Genomic DNA, 17,598 nt, shown 5'->3' with positions numbered 1-17,598 from the left:
TGTGAAGAGCTGGTTATCACATATGCAACTCTGTACAGCAACGTGTAAATGTACCAGTACAGCAGTGACGCTGAAAGGGTTAATGAGACCACAATAAATTGCCAGTCAGACATGGAGAAACTCTTGCCAGTGCTTCATTTATTTTGTTAAGCCTATGCAGCAGAAAAACAATTGTGCAGACTAAGCCGTGGCAGGTACCATTCTTCCAGCATGCAGTCCAAACCTGCAAAGTAATAGAAGATGGAATTAATAAGGGTTGAAGTTTATTTATTCAGGAACTTGCTTTGCCCAGTTGGGCATTATTGCAGGGGGGGGGGGGGGGGTTGAAACAATAACCAGAATGAAAACATGGAAGCAAACAGGCATAGCTGTCACTTGAACATTCAACTGAAGCACACATCTTGAAAGGTGAGGATACATATTTGTGGGAACAGCAACACTTGCATCCAACTGATTCCATTCGCTAATTGTAAAATAAAAAATGTGCTGACTCATTCGTATGACATCTTATTTCTTGACCCATTTTAGCATGATCATTGCTGTGCGACATGTAGTATAGTCTCATCATGTAGAAACATAATATCAGTTTCATCATACAAAATGGGATGGAAAAATTTTTACCATGAAATTTTCCTTCGCAGCTGAAGAGCTTTCCAACCTAGTTCATTGTTAATGTTAGTTATACTGGTATTAAGGTTATAATTACAATTGACAACGCACACAGCAGTTTTGCATGCGTTCCAAGTTTATAGATTAGCGTTTGGCCGTGAGGATCCCATACTGCACCATACAAGCAAAGCCTTGAAAGGCATTAGGAATGTGAAAGCAAGAATTTAAAGTGCATTGAAAGTGACCAGACTTCCACTCTACAATTCCTGCAGTAGGACAGTATCGCTACACTAAGCGGTTAAAGCCCACACCAGTGCTTTTTCTTCGGAAATGGATTGCAAGCAACTAATGGCCATGCTAGGCAGATCTCGTTAAATTTGTGCACATTTTTAAAACGGTAACTGCAGAGCAAGCTTGTGACCTACTCTATTTTAAGCATGACATTGTTGAGCAATGGCACATGTATATTGAATGCCATTATATATATATATATATATATATATATATATATATATGTTCATTTCTTTGGCTACCCTACCCCGCTTTGGTCTGTCTGTCTTCGATACGATGACCATGTAAAGAAAAAGAAAAAAAGACAATCTAGCCCCTACAAGCAGCTATCCTCAGCTCAACACCAACAGTTGAGAAGGAGCGCAGAATACATGCAACAGTCAAGTGAAAGAGCACCGCCACCAACGTGCTATCACAATATCAAAGCGCATGCGTGGCGACACATGGAGGGTTGGAAGGTCTTGAGAGATGTGCTTTGTATTTGGCTGCAAAAGTGACACAGCCAGACAGACACACCATCACGCTCCACTCTATCATCCAGAATGCAAGTTGAATAAAGTGTGTGTGCTGTGCGAATACTCTTGCATTACTTCGATAATCATCGTAGATGGGCTTTGCCAGAAATATGTTGCACAATAACCATTGCTGTTATTGTGGCGGAAATGGCGACAAATTGAGGGTATCCACTTGAATGGCATAACTGTGGAGAACGCATTGTGGTCAAGATTACAACTTAAATCAATTGGCACAACTAAAAGCTAAGCAAGCCAGTCCATAGAGCACAGTGCCTTGTGCATATAAAATTTGTCTAGTGGAGCAGGCAGCATTGCAACAGTGAAACAGTGATACCAATTGCTGTCCTTACTTAGCAGTGGCATATATCAATGCGTCGAAATTTTTTGCTTGTCGTTCACCGAAGTAGGCGTGAAACGTGCACATTACATTAGACTCGAGTCAATTCAAACTTCTACAGACCCTAGACATTTTCTTCCATTATTGGAAGTTATATAACATATCAAGACAGAATTATGAGCTACACCGATATACACACATAATTTTGTACAAAGCAGAAGAGTTAGCAACTGGCTGCCACTTGGTTCTGCTGCAGACAGAAGAAAAAGGGTCACTTCACACGCACATGCAAGATATCAGAGCTGTGAACCTGGGCCGCGATTTTGTAGCGATGCCTTATGACTTATTTTAGAATAGCCTTATCCACCGCTCACGGCCGGCTGATCCTGTTGATAACGCGAGTGGACCGTCGCTCTGACCACTGACAAAGCGCGAAAAGGCATTATTACTTTAAAGTCATCGCTACAAAATACCGGCCCTGCAATCTGGTTGGTGGCACCATCGTGTATGGGGTGTCTGCCAACATAGATCTCAATATCAAACATGGGCACGTTTTAATCCTTTCCAAAGAAGTGTGTTCTTGCCAGCCTATTCTAGTGGCACTGCTCTGCCTTTGGAAGGCTGAAAGCTTAATTGTTAGCTTTGTTTGAATTTAGTGGCGCACTACAAATGTGGTGGGTCAACACATCTGATGTTTTGAGGGTTGCTTGGAGAAACCAGAACTTCGAACTATTGGGGTTTGAATCATCATGAACGGTAGTGCACAGAAACTACCAGAAATGGCTGCAAGCCTGCGTGGCTCACCTCTACGTCTCATAGTCCAGAGGCACGTAGTACTCGGGCTTGTCGTATCCTAGCTCCTCGGGGGTGCTGATGCCCAATTCAGTGAGAGTAGGGCGAATCTCTTGAAGGATGTATGGGTAGATCTCCTTCACCTTGCTGCCACACTTGTACTGGATGGGAATGATAAATTTGTGACCATCAAAAGCAAAATGTCTGTATCAGGTCACCAAAGATACTTTGGTGATGTATGGGGCTTTAATGATGCAAGGGCCAATAAGAAAGATACTTTAACACACAACTACAAATCAAATTTGACAAGGTATGGCACTTCAAACACAGGGGATACACATGTTCTTGCTTATCACACAGTCTATAACATGACATTTATAATCTATTGCGCTATATTTTGCCAGCCTGTGTAATGGTTCAGAGAAAACATTTTCTAAAGTTGAAATGCTGCTTTTGAGAATAGAATGTGTCCTGGCACAAAAGCAGCAAGAGGTTTCCAGAGGTGCTAGCTCGAATATGTGACATTTTTTTAATTGCACACACACACACACACACCACACACACACACACACACACACACACACACACATGCATGAATGAATGTGCCACCCGTATCGTAAGGTCAGGACTGTTTCCCATGTTCATTAAACACCGAATCTTAGGACCTGAACATGTCAAACGTCACACAAATGAAATAATTTAATGAAAGCTCGAGCACTCTGGAGAGGTCTATGGGGACAACTTTAACTGATGTATCATTTATCTAATCGATGGTTTCGATAACAGCACACAACTATCCGCCCATTCGCGACGCTCAAGCTCACCTGAATGGACTCTAGGAATCTAACAGCCAGAGCGAAGTCGTTGAGCCGTCGACAAGCCTTTAGGGCTGCGATGACGATTTTGGGTTCGGGTACCACGTCAAATCCCTGTAGGTCGTTCATGGCCTTGCGAATCTCCCAGCTGTCAATGTCTTTGCGGTTGAAGTACGCTTCGTAGCGGGCGTCAAACTCCTCATCTGTCTCCTGGCTGTGCTTGGACATCTGCCGCGCAGAGGCAGTTGCTAGAAGAAAAGTGCACATATTACAATTTTTAATTAATTGCGCCCATTGAGTAACGCCTCGGTCTTTTCGCCACAAGAATAGGAGACGTTACGATACGCCGGCGGTCAGTCAACAATCGATTATGTATACACAGGTCCTGTGAAGGTCACGTTGTTCGCGTGGGTAAACCAAACAACCAGCGGAACGACCGTTACCGAATCTATTGGGCGCAAGAAATGCTGAAAATACATTTCATATCGCACATGTTCAGGATACACAAGGTCGCGGAACAGAACCAGCGAGCCGGCGTAGCACGCAGACTACTAGACAAGGTGCAAAATAACAGCTAACGAGGTCCGCTAGCAGAAATCTCCGGCTGGAGAGGCACACAAAGTGAAGCACGTTCCCGTGGGGATGAAGTAACGGGTTAAATTCGAGCGTTTTCAGCGTACTCCTCTCAATGATAAAAATGGGGTGTAAAAATGCGTACTGAAACCGTGCACACCACGGCCAGGGTTAGCGGCGCTGAACGCAACAACAAAAAAACCCGAGGTCAAAAACTATCATCGTGTTCGTACCAATTGGAAGAACTGCATTTTTGGGGATGGTGGCGGCTCGTAGTGCGTTCACACCGGAACGGGCAAGCACAGCAAACATTTTGCACGAAATATTTCACTTCGACCTACACCGTCCCTCCGTATCCTCTGCTAGGACGAGTGACGTCACGCCCATTGTGGTCTGGAGCAAAATCCTTGCAAAATCCACCAGCGCTAAAGCTTTTCTTACAAATAAAATATAATACTATCTCATAAAAGTATCTATTACTCTAATGCAATTAATAAATTTTTATTGCAAATAGAGGACAGAAGTAGCATAGGTTATTGTGTAGTGACCTCAAAAAAGAACCGAAACCGAAACAAAAATTTAGGGGAGTGAGTGGAGTGCCTAGCTCGGCGCTCTGCAGCATTTTTTGTCCCATACGATTATAGAATTTCATGAATGAAACTCTATGCGTCTTCATTTCGTCGTCGTGCTGAAAAAAAAATGTTCGAAATGAATTAAAAGTATTATGCGGGTTTTTGTTTTCTGTAATGAGACGAATGCTTTTTTTCCCGAACGCTGATTGGTGCGGCTTTTCATCGAGTTTTTATATTTTTAAAGTGAGCGAGCTCTTAAACAAAGAGTATTTGGATCATTTAACATCGTTTCTTATAAAGTATGGCTGGGTCAAAAAAGAAAAATGTTTATTAAGCACTCTGGTTCATAGCAGTAGCGAGAAATGGTAAATGTTTGCGAAACCGATGTGTTGTGATTTGTGCCTTGTTGTGTACATGTTCTCTCTTCTTCTTCTCTAAAATTCTCTCGTTTAATCGCGCGAGCTTAATCTTTATTTTTTTTTCAGCTTGCGGTAAATCGGCGTGCATCGGGCGCACATGTACATGTTTGTGCGCTGAAGAAGGAAGAAGCGAGACACATTGGCGAAGACATATGTAAGGCCCTTGCGTTCGTAAGTATTGTCAAATATTCTTCGCCAAATTCTTTTCCGACGGCTGTCATTTTAGGACAAACGAGCACGCATTTTACCAGTAGAATGAGCTAAGTAAACTTGACTTAACCCAACGAAGCAAGGGCATTTCACGCACAACACTGTAAGGGTCGGTGACTGGTGATGTGTCACTGACAATCAGTGTGACAGGCCGGCCTGAAGGTTAATTAAGGAGAAAACGCGGGGTGTCTCCACGGTGAATGGGTCGCTGTTACGCTCTCGGAGCTCGCCGAAGAATCACGAAGCAGCATTAGAGGCGTCGGTGACGACTGACGGCGCCGCGGGAGTCTCTGTTTAAGCTAAGGCATTTCTACCAAAGAAAACCAAAACAAAAAAATAAGAGGTTGGGGAGTGCGTCGTTTTGAGGGCGGCGTTCTCTTCAGAAAGAGGAGTGTGTGCGTGCCTGTTTGCTTCATATTGATGTCGTCACAATGGCGTCGACCGACTTGCAGCGCCCTCTCTCTACGCATCACTTTTCCCATCCGCTCTCCGTGGGACAGGCCTGACTATATAACCATCGTCTGCTCCAGCGCAGCGCCAAAAACGACTTGCGGCGTCGAGCGATCGCGAGCTTCGCCGGCGCAAGCAAGCAAGCGCAAAAAGTCCGAGATCGTCGCGTGACGACGAACATGGAGCGGTCCTCGCTAGCCGAGAAAAACGAGGAGTGGATTAAGATGGACGACCGCAAGGACAACCCGAGCAAGAAGCAGTCGCGGTTCCAGGTGGCCAAGGTGGACTTCGCCGTCGAGAAGCACTCGGACGACGAGAGTAGCAATGAGGAGGACGATCACGATCAAGACGCCGACGGCCAGCCGGACGGCCAGTCGTGGAACGCCTGCTCGTACGACACGCACAATGTGCGCAGCCTGCGCCACTACACGCGCGAAGCCCTGCCGCGGCTCGACCACTACCGGAACATCATGTCAGTGCACGGACACATGGAGCGGCCCACGCTCGACGAGCTACACAACGCTACGCTGTCGCTGCTGCCGGACCAGAAGGTGAGCAGCTGGTCGCCGATTCTGTCGCGCGCAGCGCGCTTGTCTTTCCGTCGAAGCTGCCTCTTTCCTTTTCCCACTTTTTTTTATCACTTTCTCCTTTTTTATTATTATTATTCTCGCGGTCGTTCGTACGGATCGCGTAATCCGATACACTGACTCGCGCGCGCGCACTCACTCACGAGCTCACCGCCGCAACTCGTTTCAGTCGCTGTCGCCCAGCGGCGGCCGTCGTTCAAAATGCCGGTGCGCGGCGCAAGCTTCCTGGCCCGTCCCCTTTCCCCGTCGCCGTCTCCACTTGCCGCCGACTCATTGAGCTGCCGCTACTGCTTGCACTGTCTGGGCCGATCGAGGGATGCGGTTCTCTCTCGCGCGCGTTTTATTATCGTCCGCGATGCCACCACACTCGGAGAGACCAGATCCCCCCTCCACCACCACTCCGGGACATTTCAGCCCGTCAGCTCCATTTATTGTTTTCTCCTTCCTTGCGACGCGCAGTTTTTTCCGACCACATGCGCGCGAGCGCCGGCGAGGAGATTTCGGCGTCTACGTATCCGATCTCTCTCTTTCTCGCCGACAAATAGAACCCGGCAGGAGCGAGGAAGGAGCGGATTATGATCGCCGTTCAAAAGGCGGACGAGGAAAAAGAAATGAGCAGACGCCGCATTACGAAAGGTGCAGGAGAGAGATATGCGCCAAAAGTAAGGCAACGAAAAAAAGAAACAGCAGCCCGACACGACGGGTTCATCTTTACCTTCCCTTCGTTCATTTAAAACGGAAGTAATAATAATAATAAAAAAGGAACTGGGACAACGTGTACAACGCGCTTCTTAAAACGGCGTCTCCCGGCACGTTGTTACGTGAACACACACAGCTGTCTAGAAAGGCAGCTACACCGCATGCGCCGGGCACTCGGGTCGTCGTCGCTGATGCCGGTGGCAACCGGAGCGCGGGCGCGAATATTCAAGCGGACATAGCCACGCGCGCAGAGCGCCAACCCCGAGGAGGTCCCTCAAATCTTCGCTTACGCGCGCGCTCGCGCGCCCGCGAGAAAGAGTGAGCGACGTTGCGAGAGCGTGATGCACTTTCTTTTTCTTTCTTTCTTTTTTTTCAACTCGCGGTTTTTGCTGAAAGAAGAACGACGGCCTTTTCAAAGCAAGCGGGCTTGAGTGCTCTGCTGCTCCCGCAACGGCGGCAGGCAGCCACGCCGATTCAGAGGAGGAAAGCAGTCCGCTTTACGTCGTCGTCTGCTACTGTCGTCTGCTGTTGCTGCTGCTTGAATGGCCGCCGCGGGGAGGGCTACTGCCCCCCTCTTCCTTTCATACTTTTCTTGTCCGTGTGGGCACCCCCCTAGTACCGTGTTTTCCCGCGCGTAACCTCTCGGCGTCTGTTTTCGATGAAGCCTCGCCACAATGATGGGACGAAGTTATGAAAGTGTGTAAAGCGCTTATGATAGTGTTCTTCCATGATATGTGTAAACAAAGAAATGCGCTCTTCTGTGAAAGTGTAATTAGCATCTTCGGTTTGCTGACACTATGACTACTGCTCTCCCATGCACCATGAAACGGTCAAAAAACAAATCCTGTAACTGCGCCGCCGGTTTCGCTTTTCAGCTATTTATCTGAACGCATCTCGCCAGAGTGGAGGGTTGGGGGGGGGGGGGGGGGAGAACAAGGAAATAGGACATTTCAAGCACAACTGTTGCGTCGCTTATTGCGTATTGCGCGCAAGCCCATCTTGTTTGTTCTTATTCCTTTAAAACGAAAGTATAGTAAACAGTGGGTCAAATGAGCTCCTAGCTGTTGGCTGTCCACGGCACGAAAATCGTGCGCGTTATAGGCCGTCTTGTGTTCCGCAGGATACGAAATTAGAACCAATGGACAATATTATTCCGAGTTTAATAAACCTGACGACACATCCTATTTCATCGCCACGATGCTGGGAAGTTATCATAACTGAGCACATAAAATTGATGCTGTGAATCTGAGTTTCTAGAACAACATTGACTTGATGGACAACTTCGTTGAACTGGCCTACTAGCCTCCAGTGACTCGAATCTCAAGTGTTTCACATTTCAAGTGAAAAAAGAGAGAGAGAGAGAGAGAAAATAAAAAAAAATTAAAAAAAAAACACTTAGCAGCATATCTGAACGCCACCTCTTTTTTTTTTTTTCTATAACGCCCAATTACATAAACATACATGTATTTTCTCTCTATTTTTACTCTGTTTGGTGTCACTGCCGAAATTTATTCGTAACATATAATTTCTGACGATCTAACTACGTTTATATGTTCTTTCTTTCTAATTCGTAAAAGTAAAAAAGAAACACTACTTTTACGTCAGCTTTACGCTCACAAATGATTATTTAGTCAATGTATACAATGTCTACTCACGTTCTTTATGGGCTTTATACAGATTGTCTCTAAACAGTCTATGGACTTATAGAAGCTTTTGCTTTTTGTCGACAAATATAGACTGTTCGCAAACAAACTGACCTCAAGTATGTAGGCCAAATGATGTAGACATTTAGCAACTTTTGTGGGTAGGCAGACTTCATATAGATAAGTAAAGGAACAAGTGTCTAGAAGAAGGCAAAGCAGTCTTTACGAGGAGTGTGCGTACAATCTATATATAGACTGTATAAATTATTAATTTTTTTTAACTGTAAAGGGACCAAACTAGAAAGGCTTGGGGCAGGGGAGTCCGCACTTTAAACAGCGGAAAATATGTCTGATGACCGGAATTTTGATTGTGTGTAGAGTCGGGACCGTTGGTCGTGACGCTTGCTTAAGCTTGTGTGGGAGCGAAATCGCTTGCAAATGATTAGGTGGCGCTCTCACTTGGATGACTATCGAATGACTATTGTAATCTGCTGTTTTCGTACGCACATCTCAGGCGAATTTTAGATTCGCTTCCCGTTTCTTGACCAACTTTCCAAAGTCGGATTGGTGGGCAACCCCTCGGGTAGAGTGTACTACTCTACCTCGGGCCTTCTTTCAGGATTAGGTGCGGGCAAACACCTTGCGGTGACAATTTCGGAGGTGCGCATTTGTACTGAAAATGCACACTACAATATGTGACGAATATGCACACGAGATCAATATTTTATCTTGTTTGCTTTTTATTTGATAACTTAGCGCCTTTTATTCTTTAAAGTTTTCTGGAGGAGGAATATCTGCAGAAAAGAAAGCACGGGACACAGCTCATTCGCGCCACTCCGCGGTTGTACAGGAATCATTATGTGCCTGCGAAACGCCTAATTTGAAGTGGCATACACATGTGAACGTGTCTCCGCATTAGGCTATTGAGGATGCCTGCTTCAGGTATGTGCGTATATGTGTGGATCGGAAATGCAGCCTCCGACAGCCTCTTTACTACAGAGTACTACTACCGTAGCTCTATGGGATATGCTCAACTTGCAGTTGTGTGCGCTGTAAAGGTTGCCGTGTGTCTATTTTGTGCATGTATATTCAAGCAAGGATTTCTTAACACTTACAATTAAAGGCGACAGTGAAAAATCGCAACATTCCGAAGGGTGGTAGAAGGACGTTTTTCGTGTATTAGCGCCCTCCATTACACCTATATAAAGCACCAATATGTAGTCTTAACATACCATAATAAGAATGTGTGCCAGAACATCTAGACACAATAAATTTTAAAAAAATTCTCACCCATAAGGGTGCTGAATGGGTGTTTAGAATCTATAGCACAAATGTTTTCATGGCACCGGCTCGAGTCAGTAAAAGGTTTCAGCTGTTGCGGTGCTGACGCCAAATTGTGACGTCATTTTTAACCAAAGTGAGTAGAATTCTCATTGCTGGCGTAGAGGTGTCCGCAGGCAGGCTTGATGATAACGAATACATTTTATGTTAGTTTTTTCGAAGAATTTTTTAAACAAACGTACACCTGCAGTAGACGCAGCACTGTATAGACAGCGTTTTCAGAGGTGGACTCGTGTTGCAAGACTCGAGGGGACACGTCCGGCCCTCCACCTTTCGCCTGCAGATGATGGCCTGATATATATATATATATATATATATATATATATATATATATATATATAGGCCCTTGGTGAAACTATTCACAGTGCGCTAGTTTGCCGAGGAACGCTGGAAGTTCGTGCATACTGCGTATACTCTAGTGTGACATGGACGGGACAGATGCCAACCGGAAACTCTAAGGCTGTAACATCGCCTGAAAACGGTAACATATCACGACCACCGCCGTCTCAATACTACGTTACTTTCGCTCCAAAGGCACAGGCAGGGAGAGGGGGGGGGGGGGGGGGGTAGGCGAGCCGGCAACATTTTCCCGGTTCCCGGAAATGTAGTATATTCAATTCAATTCTCTTTATTTATTTACCAGAAATTATTCTGGCTGGACTCCTGGGCTAAAAGCTGCAAGAGTACAACTTGACGGGGCCCAGGAGACGGGACAGATATGTACCGCTACGCACACTTATGGCACAGCCCGTCCCGAAATGAGGGACACTCCCCGTCTGTCTCCCCTTTCCTAAGGGGAATTATTCTGCATGGCTACGCCACCGCTTATCTGATCGAACCACGACAAAAGGAAAAAGAAAAGAAAAAGTTACGAACCGCATTTTCTACCTGCGCATACAAATGTGTGATCAATGAGGCAACAAAGCCTTACTCGTTCTTTCTAATGGTGCAACCCTTTGATTCTATATAGACCTCTCCCTGCACGTGATCTGCCCCTATATATTGATTTGTCGCACACCTACTGTCGGCCTTCCGCCGTAGTTCCGCGTATAGTATGACCTTGCGGATAACGCACACGCTGAAGCGTCCTATACTATGGTTTCTTCGTCAGGCGCTGAATACCGCGGATGACACGGTACCGGTGGTTTTCGGCCACCGTTCTTCGGAGGCGCGTCGCGTGCAGCGCTTCGAAAGCGGCGCGTTTCTGGTACGAGGGCGCGGAATACGTTCCCGACACTCGTGAACCTTTCCGGCACGACGGCTCGTCTGGTATCAACCGAATCCCTCGCTGTATAGCGCTGGTCGTTCACTGTAGGCGCTACGTGCTCGAGTTAGCGTAGACACCCCGCCGTTGTATGGCACACCCTTGAGAACGGGAGCAGAGGGGTGGGGGGGCGTCATCAGCATCGTTGGCGCTGCACCGAACAGAGTGTCGAGGAATGCACCCACCCCAATACCTCCCTCTTCTTCTTCTTCTTCCGAAGAGCAGCATCTTCTACCCGTCTCCGTCCTCCTCACCCCAAAGCCGGAGCGGTCCCCAAGGGTTCTTCTCTGGCGTTTTCTGGTCCGGGCTGCTTTGGCGCGCGCGGGTCACTGTTTGTTTTGTCTCGCCGCCGCCCGAAGAGGTGCGCCGCCCGAGCACGTGACACAGTGGGGAGGGGGGCTGCCGCCGAGCACCGGTCTTCCCGTTTTGGGCGACCGCGCGTTTATTTGCTCTATTCCTTTTTCTTTCTTTTCCGGCGTTATTTTCTTCTGCCATGTCTGCGTCCCTTTCCTCGCCCTCCTTCACCTTCCAACCCCATCTCTTCGTTGTTCTATTAATATAGTCTTTTACGCCCCCCCCCCCCTTTATTTTATTTTTTTTATTTTATTTTTATTATTTTTATTTTTTTTTGGGGGGGGGGGGGGTTCTGTCCTCTCTGTTTCGCGGACTCTGCGCCGACGCCTTCCTCCCTCGTACCCGCGGCGAGCGAGAGTGGTATAAATAATGAACCGATTCCAAAAATTTCGGCACTCTTTCCTTTACCTGCGCCGTGCCAGGGTCAGAGCGACCACTTCCACTTATTACAATAAGCGGATATGCGCTGGTCGTTTTTTCTTTTTCTTTCTTTTGTGTTTTTGTGGGTTGTTGGATCATTCCTTAATGGAAAAAGAAAGAGAAAGAAACAATATGGAACGGTCTTGTGTTGTCGGCTTCTTGAGCCCTTTCACATGATCAAGGCAATTGAAACGACGAATTACAGGTGCTCGATGGCGCTTAAATTCCACAGAACTGATATTTTTTATTGGTCGGCAGTTACCGCTATCTCTTATCTTTGTGCTTATCGTTTTTCTTTCAGTCAGTCCTTGCTTGCTCCCGTATAGTTGCTTGTCAAGCTTATTATTCATCCCGCAAGTGTTTTGGGCCGATATATCTCAGTACGTGCACAGTAAATAGAGCGCTTATGTATAATTTCTATTTCAAGGGGTATCGATAAACTAGCGTCAATAACATGGGAGCCGCTGCCTAATGCGCTATACAACCTATTTTATTCTTCGTGAGATTTCCTTCTTTTCCTCGAAATATACATGTGACTACTTGGCTTAGCTAAGCTTTCCAGTGCTCCAAGTGTCCGACTACCATTCGTTAAGTGCTGTTCCCTCGCCAGCCTATTAAAGATGTTAATCTTCTGTCATCACTCCTAGTACATGGCGGTTCGTGTCTTCGATTATTTGGTACAAGTCGTCCCCAACGTTACTTAGTAGGACAATGACGTCTCCAAGCCGCATGTTGCCGAGATGTTTTCTGCTAATCCTTACGTCTAATATTTCCCACTTTTGCTTGAGTCTGGATAATTTCATTGATGGAAAGCTCTTTCGCGATATGCCGCCGCGTCTCAGAGAACCACTCCACGTGTGTAATGGAAATCCGTGTGCTTGTCTTAGTTCATGCCGTCAATGTTCTCGTGCCTGAAACGTCCCTTGCGAAGTTCCAAAAGTTGTTGCGATCGGTACTATAGGTTTGAACCGGTGCCTGGTATATGCTGCGGTGCTTGTCAGCGCTGTTAACCTCCAGTTCGCTCGCTTTGGGTGCAAGCTTTTTCAAAACTTTTGCAGCCACTCCGCGAGCGAGTGGCAATATTCGTGGTTAGGACCCCTCTGGTGTAGCTTGCCTGCATGGCGTTCCGAAGCGCAGGATAATGAGGAACACTGTCCCATTCAACCCTTAGAGTATTGGAGAAACGAAAGCTTTGCACTTGCACCCTTACCGAATTTGTGCGGATCACAAAAGAAACCATTTTGAAGTCGATAAAAACGCAGCGCCATATTAATACAATATTAGAAGCTGTCAGAATGGGGAGGGGGGGGGGGGGGGCGTAGTGTATGTAACGGTCGGACGGGTTCTTCAGGTCTCGCGCACAGTGGTTAACAAAAAAAAAAAAAAAAAAGAAAAAAAAAACAAGCTTGTTGACAGCCTATACGGGTAGTCAAATATAGACACATATACTCGTTGTTCAAGCAGCAATTCTTGCAAAGGCTATAGGTTGAAACCTCGCCTGCTGAGTAATGGTAACCTAGTTTCCCTGCACAAGAATGTGAGCCGTCGTACGTTTCCTATTTGAACGCTGAATCGAGAGCATTTCAAAGCCTTGAATGCCCAGCAGGGAACGTGTTCTCGGTCAAACACTTTCGGGAATATCACTTTCGGTTCGCATTCATTGTGTAGACCAGCGAACAAGATGCATGCTCGACGCTCCAATGAGGCTTCGCGTTGGACGTTGCGTAGCTCAAAAGTTAGCTTCCCTGAAAGTGATCGATACGTAGTGCAAAGGTGAAAGTATCCTTGAATATGATCGATACGTAGTGCAAAGGTGAAAGTATCCTTGAAAGTGATCGATACGTAGTTAAAAGGTGAAAGTATCCTTGAAAGTGATCAATAGGTTGCTCAAAAGTTAGCTTCCCTGAAAGTGATCGATACGTAGTGCAAAGGTGAAAGTGTCCTTGAAAGTGATTGATGTGTAGTGCAAAGGTGAAAGTAGCCCTGAAAGTAATGGATAGGTAGTGCAGAGCTGAAAGTGTTCCTGAAAGTGTTCCTGAAAGTGATCGCTACGTAGTGCAAATGCGAAAGTATCCATGAAAGTGATCGACCACGAATACAAGGTACCAGGTGTTCCCTCCCACATTGACTTCGCGTGTAAGTGTCCATTAGTGAGCGACACGAAGGCGAACACCGGGTTGGTTGTCAAGCAACGATTACTCGTCACCTGTGCATTCGAACGTGGCATTCGAATACGTGCGAAATAGCTTTGCGTGCAGTGAATACTTTGTCTCGTAAAACACTATAGTCCCAAGTAGTGTACTGGAAGTAGGGCCAACGTTGTTTGTTCGAAGTAGGACCAGTGTTCCCCAGCGCTGGGCCTTGAATTCCCCCGATTGAGCACATTGGCCCTGCTTACAAAGCTGCTGTGACTGTTACGTTCGGCGTGCTGCATGGTTGAACCAGTGTGACCTCTTGCATGCAAGTCTGGTTGCTCCCTGTCGAACTGCTCCGTGTGAGACATCACTTCACCACAGCGGAATCGAGGCTTCCAAACCACCACGCACTCCTCCACTCGGAGCTGTGCGTCTCACGATCGCAGCAGGGAAGATGGCGTTGCCCCGCAGCGCGAACCGGTGCGTGAAGTCCGGTGCTTCCAGTTCATGCCCACCCTCTCGGTTTTGTCGGCGGCCGCCACTTTCTGGGAAGCGGCCGGCGGCCCTCCGGAGGTCTTTCCTCCTTGTCGATCGCTGCCACCGCCGCAACTCGGAACAAGGGACCCGGTGCGGACGTTCGCAGTTGCTACATATACTTGTTTTTGCTCGGCATTTGCAAAAGGTGAAACGACACTGACCTTGAAGTCCTTGTCGGCGCAGTCTTTCTCTCCCAACCTACCCCCTTCCCCCCCCCCCCCCCCCCCCCCACCCCTGCTGCTTTGGGCGCGGTCCTCTGTCTGTACCCTTGCGTGTCGACGTCTTTGGCGGGGGCGCGGCGGCGGCAGCGGCCACGGAGGAGCTCGACATCATTTGGGACTCCTACGTGATGTAAATGTGTGCCTAGCGTGTCTAGATTTATTCCCCCCCCCCCCCTCTCACCTCTTTCTTTATCGTGGCCTTCCTTCTATTCTTTCTTACCCCCTCCCCGTTACCCTCCTAATTTCACGCAAGTTGGAGCGCGCGAACCTCGTCGGACGCAGACGAAAACGGCAGAAGCAGCCGTGTAATAAACGAAGTCAAAACGATCCTTAAAACGATGATTGTGATTCGCTCCTCCTGGATTTCAAGCTTGCTCTAACTTTAATGTTTATGCGCGAGCAAGCGTATAACACACCATTTAGGGTGTAATTATGTTCCACGACAACAGCCGTCGTTCTTAAGCGCGCGTTCTTTGTTGGATGCTGAGCAGTGTGGTACGTTTCTTTCAGGAACCTTTTTTTTTTTTTTTTTTGCGTGTCTACGTCGTTCCTCGCAGAAATCCACAGGTGAAAGATCGTGAGAATAAGCGGCCCACGCGAATGACGATAGTTACTGTTGGGGATAAAAAAAAAAAATTACATCCCAAAGGGGCTATCGTTTACTCTCAGCATCCCAAATGTTGGAATAAAGTTTGTTTCGATTTGAATTAACAAAAAGAGTGCTGACGACTCTTCTTCGCTGGAGTAATTAGCTGCTTGTCCCATATTGAACTCGGTCGCCGGAGAGTTCTCGTGGCCACGAGATGGAGCACGAGCTCGAAAGTGCAGTTTTAATGCGAGGCCAAGCGGGTTACTCTCTAATGAAAGAGTAGCACTCTCTCTCTCTCTTCTCAGGTTATGCGGGGCGTCAAATTTCCTTTTATTCCGGGCCTTTGCACTTTGCCGCCGGATGTATACCCACGTATTCTGGCGATTCGTTCTCTGTTAACCGTCCGCTTTTCTTTTGGCGGGGTTTCCCACCTCCACGAGCAGATTTTAGCTGAGCGTGTATACCCGTTGCGTTGTGTGTTATACGTTTTTTTTTTTTTTTCAACGCGCGAACTCTGGTCGTTCTGCGTATAACCTTTCGCCGCAGCGGTGAACTGGGCGAGCCAGCAGCCTGGCTTTCACTGCTATATCCCACAGCTCGGCGGCAACCCATTATTGCGCCGCCCTGTACACTGTTCTTCGCGACGTCGTCTCTTGTTCGTTGGTTGATATAATGACGGGCGACGACGTGTGGAGTAATCGTTTTTGAACTACGGGGTTCTCGGAAAAAAAAAAAAAAAAAAAGGGAAGGTGGAGGCCTTCTTTGTTGACTCATTTGTTGGCTATTGTTCTCGGACTTCACGTGGTGTGGCTGGTGTGGCATACATAGTCCGGTGCTCCCGTGTGACTGTGTAGAACACGCGGTATACTCACAATTACGCGCAAAGTATATAGTGGCTTGCCACGGTCGTGAGGCTGCAGTTCAACGTTTGAGTTATAGTTTGAAGAGTCACGGGAACATGCCGCCCTGCGCCTTGTGCGGTTTAACAGATCGCCAGAGAGAGAGAAAGAAAGAGGGAGAACGAAGACGGGCAGTCAGATTTTCGGTCGAACAAAGGCGATGCCACGCGTTCGTCGGCTAGCCCCTCCTTTTCCTCAGAATGACGTCTTTCGTAGCTTGCGCAGAATTGTTCTGTATTGCATTAAATGAAAATCAGTTGCGTGGAGTGCATTGAACTTGACCTTGCGGTAACATCTGTGGTATTTTAGGTAACGGCCGGCGCCTTGTCGGCACACTCTATACCCATTGGGGATTATCTTGTCCCCAACAATAAACGTCAGCAATTTTGCGCGCTTCCTTTATTTAACACTCCGCGCTCGCTACACCTATATACTTTCCTGTCAGGAACGCTATGTCGCGCTTATGCGCGCGTGCGTTCGTGACCTGAACGTACCGGGCGCGCAGCGTCAAAGAAAGCAAATGCACGCAAAATAGTGACAATTATTATTGGGGGGGGGGGGGGGGGGGGCAAGATACGCCCCGAAGAATGCAAGCATAAGAACAAAATTAAGTGCCGGGGACTCCTTTTGAGGGATTCACCAACACCCGTATTTGACTCATTTTCGTTTGTACACGTCTACTATACTTGATAAGAGTATAAGCCAAATCTCGAAATCGGAGTAAAGCATATAGTTACTTCCGCAAAAGGAGTAAGCAACACTCCCCGTTTGTTCATAGTGCCCGGCTATCTATAACGACTCCGAATAATATTCATTTTACCACGTCGTGGGCGAAAGCTCGGGACGAGCCCATTCTACAGAGCCTTTGCTGTTTTTCGAAATTTTCATCCTCCTTTGCATCATTGGCCTGCGACCTCGGTACGTTAGTCGTTTAATTGCCTGCACTTGGGCAATCTAATGATTCAGGCGAGCGCAGAAAAGTTGGTTTTACTCTGGACTGATCGGACGCAAGTTTTCGGGACAATGCGAAATTCCTAGAGATAGAGCCCCGACATTCAGCGCTATATATGAGAGGCGAAGTGCAATATAAACGGCGATCAGATTATAATGCGTGTATTTCAGCGCCCTCACACGTCGTATAGACAATAACAGCGCATGTACGCAAGTCGAGTTGGAGCGTAGAAACGCTTTCGGCAGGTTGCCAATGCCAGCTATATACTTGTTCTCTTAGATGGATAGCTTGTTTGTCTGCGGACCGCTGTTTTGTTGAGGACGACACCCGGAGCAGTTTAGCACCGAAGACGTTTGCTACATTCAACTGCTGTA

At 47.2% G+C, this 17,598-nt stretch overlaps 2 protein-coding genes across 2 annotated transcripts in view; one reads left to right on the top strand and one right to left on the bottom strand.

Moving 5' to 3' along the window:
- Positions 1–118: 118 nt before the first annotated feature.
- LOC119442636 (cytochrome c oxidase subunit 5A, mitochondrial) lies at positions 119–4,323 on the bottom strand. Its single transcript, XM_037707580.2, has 4 exons — positions 4,166–4,323; positions 3,369–3,607; positions 2,557–2,705; positions 119–223 (listed from the first exon to the last, which is right to left on the bottom strand). The coding sequence occupies exons 1-3, from the start codon at positions 4,242–4,244 to the stop codon at positions 2,559–2,561; spliced, it is 465 nt and encodes a 154-aa protein (XP_037563508.1). The 5' UTR covers positions 4,245–4,323; the 3' UTR covers positions 119–223; positions 2,557–2,558.
- A 1,296-nt stretch (positions 4,324–5,619) lies between these two features.
- The window catches only part of LOC119442635 (uncharacterized), a 78,650-nt gene continuing 66,671 nt past the window's right edge, over positions 5,620–17,598 (top strand). The window contains exon 1 of the mRNA XM_037707579.2: positions 5,620–6,134. Within this exon, the coding sequence (XP_037563507.1) occupies positions 5,763–6,134 (372 nt within the window). The 5' untranslated portion in view covers positions 5,620–5,762. The remainder of the gene's footprint in view (positions 6,135–17,598) is intronic.

This window comes from Dermacentor silvarum, chromosome 2 (genome assembly GCF_013339745.2).
Source record: "Dermacentor silvarum isolate Dsil-2018 chromosome 2, BIME_Dsil_1.4, whole genome shotgun sequence".
NCBI lineage: Eukaryota > Metazoa > Arthropoda > Arachnida > Ixodida > Ixodidae > Dermacentor > Dermacentor silvarum.
Note: the sequence above shows the minus strand (reverse complement) of the source record. Positions and strands in the feature narration are given on the sequence as shown.

What these genes read in the sequence shown, in the direction of transcription:
- LOC119442636 (XM_037707580.2), bottom strand. Translation starts at nt 4,244, where the DNA reads ATGTTTGCTGTGCTTGCCCGTTCCGGTGTGAACGCACTACGAGCCGCC. An exon ending in AAATGCAGTTCTTCCAATTG is followed by an intron (nt 3,608 to 4,165) that starts GTACGAACACGA and finishes CTTTTCTTCTAG; the next exon opens with CAACTGCCTCTGCGCGGCAG. An exon ending in GATTCCTAGAGTCCATTCAG is followed by an intron (nt 2,706 to 3,368) that starts GTGAGCTTGAGC and finishes ATTCCCATCCAG; the next exon opens with TACAAGTGTGGCAGCAAGGT.